This window comes from Hibiscus syriacus, unplaced genomic scaffold (assembly GCF_006381635.1).
Source record: "Hibiscus syriacus cultivar Baekdansim isolate YM2019G1 unplaced genomic scaffold, ASM638163v2 tig00111779_pilon, whole genome shotgun sequence".
In the NCBI taxonomy this organism is placed as follows: Eukaryota; Viridiplantae; Streptophyta; class Magnoliopsida; order Malvales; family Malvaceae; genus Hibiscus; species Hibiscus syriacus.
Window position 1 is genome coordinate 230,819 of NW_024063176.1, and position 6,409 is coordinate 237,227.

Sequence of the window (6,409 nt, forward strand, 5' to 3'; positions counted from 1 at the left end):
TTCTGGTAAGAAAACCCTAAGTCGTATTGATCTGGAAAGTCAACATTTCAAGATACATACAACAGTCCTTCAACAATGACTAAATCTACATACCTCTGATTAACAGACCCGGACTTCAGTGTGAGAGTCGGATATGAAAATTTTCAGTTTTTTCTTTCAAAATTTTCACGTATTTAGAAGATCTTCGAAGGATCTTATCCTCGTATTCACGCCTAAACATGCATCGGATACCGATAAAAAAAATGAAGACTCGAAGACTCGAAGCAAAATACTATATACCATCTTAATAGTTGCAGCTTGCAAGATATTGACCGAGGAGAAATAAAGAATGGATATCAGTCAAAAAAATCAATATTTGGGGCAACCAAATGTAGACAATGTTATCGTTCCTAGCTACTATCACCAGGTTCCTGGTAGGAGAAACTCTCTAACCAGTGTTTTGGAGCATCGGGATGAATACGAGAAAGACGAGCAACGAAACTCTTTTCACCAGTTGCAACTATGCTCGCAATGGAGTAGTTTCGAGTGCACAAACCGTTCTCTGTAAGCCATTTGTGGAGTCTGTACCTAGGCTTAATCCGCTTCTCTAAGTTGAAACATAGAAATGCTGGGAATATATCAAGGTAGTCCAAAGAAACACCCATTTCATAGAGAAGGAAATTCACCTTCTGCACTATAGTTTTGGGACTCTGGTTTAGAACTTTCGGTGTCGTTTGTACCATCTTGCAAAGTTTAGAAAACGTAATTCCCATACAGAGAAGACTGTCAAATCTTTCTTGTAACTCGGCACTAGTGCCATGAACATGAGCTAAAACCTTCATGGTCAATGAATTCTCTCCAAACCCAATCTTGTGCAAAAAAATCAACTTCTCCATTGTATGGATAGGGGTTCTTGAAAACTGAATTCTCTCAAAGCTATCTCGGAAATCCTTATCGAAGTCTTCATCAAGATCGCTAAGGGTGCAATTAACAAGCAACCGATAATTTCCGTCCTTAATCTTATTAAACAACCACTCGTGTAGGTTCAAAGCTTTCATCACATTGGGTAAATTAGCCATTTTATTCCTACCCAATACATAAGGGTATTCTTTAGCAATGGAATCCCTTTTATCAGCACTCAATCCAAAATGTTTCAATATTCCCATAACCGAAATCACCGGTGTTTCCAAATCAAAATCCAAAATTTCGGGGCTTTGAAGAATCAACAAACCGACATCTTCCTTCCTAGCCAAAAACCGACAAAAATACTCGATTTTTTTAACCATAACCTCCTCCGAATGCTGAAGAAAAAGGCTCTTATTTCTACCCATCAGCTCCCCGATTTCCCCTTTCTGACAACCCAAATCGTAAAACACCCTCATTTTCCTACAAATTTCATACCAAGAATCCACATTAGCTTCAACATGATTCCCCAAATCAAAATCTACAAAAACACTTCTCAAATCATTCAACAAAGCAGCAACTTCACCATCCAATTCACCAACATCACGTAACACGTATGGAAAAGCCAAGCAAATACCAATCACAGAAATATTGCTAAACCCAACTTCTTTAATCCTACAAAGCCTAGCTTTCAATTCTTTAGAACTCGCCCTAAAAATCAAAGCTTCTTCTTTATAAAGCTTACCCAATTTATTCCAAGGGAACCCAAATCCAGAAAGCGCACAAGCAGCATGAAGAACCGTTTCATCTTCAGAGAAAAAGAATTTTTTCGACGGCAAAAGCCCACTAACTTCATCATAATCAATCCCTATGCTTTCGAAGAAAAACTCGTATTCGTTAATGGGATGGTACCTGAGGAACCTAAGGACGTTCTTGTTGAAACTCGGGGCGGAGAAATCAATGCCGGAGACGAGAGAAGAGAGGGAACAGATAGAGTTTTTGGCAATGTGCTCGGCGTAGACGAAAGGGATGTATCGGGTGCAGTGAAGGTAATCCGTGAGAGCTTGTTGAGCATCTTCAATGGCTCGGGCTCGATACTTGGAAGGAATTTTGGTGAAGTATGGGAGTTTGGGTAGTGATGAAAAATGGCGAAGAAGATGCGAGTGAATAAATTTGGGGAAATGATTCATCTGACGGCAGGAATGGGTTTAGTTAGGGTTTTTGTGGGAGGGGGAAGGGATTTTGTGCGTTGTTTCTTCATACATCGCAGTCGGAGTCTTGTCTTACAGTGTTTTTGCGGATATGCCCATATCTTACCAAATTTGACATAGATTATAGGATCCGTGTAGTCAAAATTTCTTTTCATAATTGAATTAATAATTAAAATGAAATATGGTTTTTTTAAATACTTTAAGTTTAAATAGTTGTGTTATATATTATTTAAGAAATTGTAATATATATTATTTTAAAACTTCAAATATATTTTATAATTTAATTTATTTTAATATAGTACCAGTACTTTCATGTAAGAGACTGATTTATGGGTAGTTGAACACAAGATTAGATGATCGAATTAGATTATTTTGGAGGATGTTCCTAAGTCATATTCTATTTCCCTGATTTCTTAGGTAATTCTAGAGCTATCGTTATAATTTTATCGAGCTTAGAATCAGATTGCATAATGTAGTGTGATTTGACCCGTACAAAGTTATTGAGTATAATCCTTGTTGTTGGATTTGTGCGGGTCGGGCAGAAAAAAAAATAGGTTCTTCTAAAGTTGGTGGGTGAAAGATATCATTTGGGGAGAAGTGAAGAGGGAGAGCATAACCCTTGGGTGAAGGGGCTAAGACTTTGATGTCTTTATAAACTTGTTTAGGTTTATAGTTTGGTCGTATTATTTGTTTAGATGTGTACATTTATACTTTACAAAGTTATCTCAGAGGTATCTTTGGATTCACACGTGTTCTTTTGCAAAGGGAACTTTAGTGCCTTCGTATGTTCTTTGCAGAGGATGCTTAATGTTTTTACCAATATATTTTGTTTTAGTAGCTGAGAGAACTTGTCTTGCATATTCTCTGCGAAGAATTCTCAATGCTTTTGGGATGTATCATTTTATGAGGGACGTGTTTATCTCCTACCTCGTGTTCGCTTTCTATGGAGGGTGCTCGACATTTTTACGATGTTTGAATAAGCTCATGGAAAGTTATGTTTGGGTATGTATGTGCTCTAAAAGGAGGGTTCTTAATGTTTTTTGAGATATTTTAAATAATTTAGGTGGAGAATTTCTCCAATTTCGTGTATATTTTCCTATAGAGGATCCTCAATATATATATATTAGTAGCTTATGGTTACTTGAATTTCACATTTTTTTCAAATATCGAAATTATATAAACATAATAATTATTCCTCCGTATCACCAACACCAAATTCCAGATAATACAACATTTATCGATCTCGTCAAGATTGAAATCCAAAATAATGATACATCAACGTTATAGACTCTATGACATGCCAATTATACATGTAAATAATCTAATGACTTAGAACTCAAAATATATAGTTCGGAGAATCACAATTACATATATTTTCACTTTAAAAATGATATATACTCTAATTTTCATGTCAAAGACGCATCTTAATTTATTTTGATCTCTCTCACACACACACACACACACACACACACATATATATATATATATATATATATTAATTTTACATAATCGAATATATTCACACATTGGATTTTAATATTAAAGCGTTTCATAACATATCTTGCCAATGTGCAAGCTAACCAAAAACAATAACAATATATATATATATATATATATATATATATATATATATATGAAATTATTATAGTTGATATTTTAATTTTAGAACATAAATTACAAAAATCTTAAGTATAGTTTGATATTAATATTATTTTTGTTAAAACATAATAAACATTTTAATTAATTTAATAGTTAAACACTAACCATATTAAAACAATGTTATTTTAGTGTGAGAGTTTTATCATTATATTATTAATAATATAACGATATATAATATAATTAAAATTTAGGGTAAAGTACTCCAAATATCACTAATCTTTAGAAGCTGACTCGAAAATGTCACTGACGTTTCAATTTTGTCAATTTAAGTACTGACATTTATGTTTTACTTCAATTAAGCCACCCCGCCGTTAATCCGTTAACGGGACGCTGACATGGCATGGATGGGCCGTGACGGTGATGACGTGGATGCCTTACCAAAACGACGTCGTTTCAACACAACTATTTTGATGCTCAATAAAAACAAAACGACGCCATTTTGCTTAAAACATTATTAAAATAATATGCAACTAAAGAGATTTGAACTCCAAACCCATGGAACATAATACTTAACCATTGAGCTACCTTATAATTCTTTGTTATATTTTCTATAAAAGTTTTAAAATTTTAAAATTCCAATTAACGATGCTTGAAAAAAACTGATGACATTGCATCATATAACATGTTGTGACTGAGATCTAGAACTTGTAAGAACCTAATCTTATCGATGTTGTCTGGGATATTATTCCTCATCGAGAGCTCGATGAGAGATACTGGCAACGTTGATGGGACTTGTCCAGATACGTTGTTATCGCTAGCGTCGAGAAAGCAAAGCTTTCTGAGTGAACTCAGATCAGGAAACTCACCGGAAATGTAGTTTCGTTGGATTTCAAGTCGTTTCAAGCGTGTTAGATTGTTAAAGCTTGAAGGAATTGGTCCATGGAGATGGTTGTTGTAATATCCCAAATCAGGGTCAGTGACTAAATTACAAATTTTAAAAACTATGTGCTCGATTTTGAAATAAGTTAAAAGTTCATGGATTTAATTGAAGAAAGTTGATGTTGGATTTAATGGTAAAGTTTGGAAATAACAAGGGTATTATGGTCTTTTCTAAGAGAAGATTTTTATTCTCTTTTTAAGGGATATAAAACGTGGGAAAGGAGATAATTTCTCCAGAGTATTCTTCAGTCTTCTTCTTCCTCCTCTCCACCGTGAAGCCTTGTATAAGGTAAGTGGGTCTTCAGTTGGTTAATTCTTTCGTTTTAAAGCTTGTTTTGATTCTTGGGATGTTAAGAAAGATTAAGGAAAGCTTTAGGTGGCTTAAAACTCAAAGATTAGCAAGTTATGAGAAATTAAGAAAAATGAGTTTTTAAGTGAATTTTTGAAATAGAAGGAGTTAATAGATTTTGAAGTTTAATTTGACTTGTCAAGGGTTAAATTAAGAGATATGAAGTGATAGAATGGGTTTTAGAACATGTTGGAAATTTAGTGTGATTCTTGAATGCCATGTAAATGATAGAATTTTGAGTTTAAAGAAGTGATTATGGAGTAGAAATAAGTTTAAGTATGTGTATGAAAGTTAGGAATATTAAAGGGAGTGAAGTATGAAGTGTTGAGTTGAAAATGAAGTGATTTTCGAGCTAAAAATATGATTTCTGGGCTAGGGGAATCGGTACCCATTCAAGGGGAATCGATACCCCTTCAAACGAACAAAAATTTCCAGAATATCATGAGGGAATCGATACCCCTATAGTAGGGAACCGATTTCCCCTAAAGGAAAATTGTGAATATTGGTTTAATAAGTTCGTTTAAGTTGCTAGTATCAAATTAAAAGGTGTAGATATCTAATAATTGTCTTAAAATGTATAATTATGTAGATTCAGAGCCTAATTAAGTTCTGGAATCATTGACAAGTAAGATCGATCAAGGAGAAAGATAAGAGATTGGAATTGACTAGTGAGGCCAGGTGAGTGCATACAAGTTAGTTTATAATGTTTAACAGAAATAAGACTTGCGACAAGTCTATTTCCTATATTAGAAGGCCTGGATGTATGATCATAGGCATATGTTTGATTTGGGTATATGTGATATATATATTATAGTATGTATTAAATGATTTGTGTGAATGCATACAGTGTGATAAGTTATAGGAATTAATATGAATGATCTATATGATTACATGAGAATGTGAAATAGGCTATATGATAGGTGACCATACATGTTACATAGTAAATGTGATCAATTATAAGAATCAATATAATAGATTTATATGACTACAGGAGAAGGGTGATGAGTTAAATAAGATTAGACTATAGAGTAATATGAGAATAATATATTAGTGAAGGGAATTGAGTATAAACGATTATGCCAAACTATAAGATAAGTGTTATAGAAAAGAAGTATACTTAAAGAGAATTATGGTATAGGATTTAAGTAAAATTTAACTAAATAAATAGATTAAACTGGTATAAATGGAAAATGAGATAATTTAGGTAGCATTTACCTATGAGATAACATAAGATTATATGAATAAGTAGCATAAATGACATAAGGAAAACTTATGTGTTATATGATTTAAGCATTGAAATGAACAAAAGATATATTCAGGTGAAGTTATTCGATGATATGAGTATATGCCATTATTATACGGTTTAGATGAAATACTATACATGAATAAATGTGATTGTGTGAGAAATAATAGAAACTATATGAGAACA

The 6,409-nt window shown here is 33.2% G+C and overlaps 1 protein-coding gene across 1 annotated transcript; it reads right to left on the reverse strand.

The window, feature by feature from the left end:
* Positions 1-356: 356 nt before the first annotated feature.
* Positions 357-2,149, reverse strand: LOC120170331 (transcription termination factor MTEF18, mitochondrial-like). Its single transcript, XM_039178290.1, has one exon. It carries the CDS (start codon positions 2,070-2,072, stop codon positions 390-392), a length of 1,683 nt encoding a protein of 560 aa, XP_039034221.1. The 5' UTR covers positions 2,073-2,149; the 3' UTR covers positions 357-389.
* Between the last annotated feature and the right edge of the window lie 4,260 nt (positions 2,150-6,409).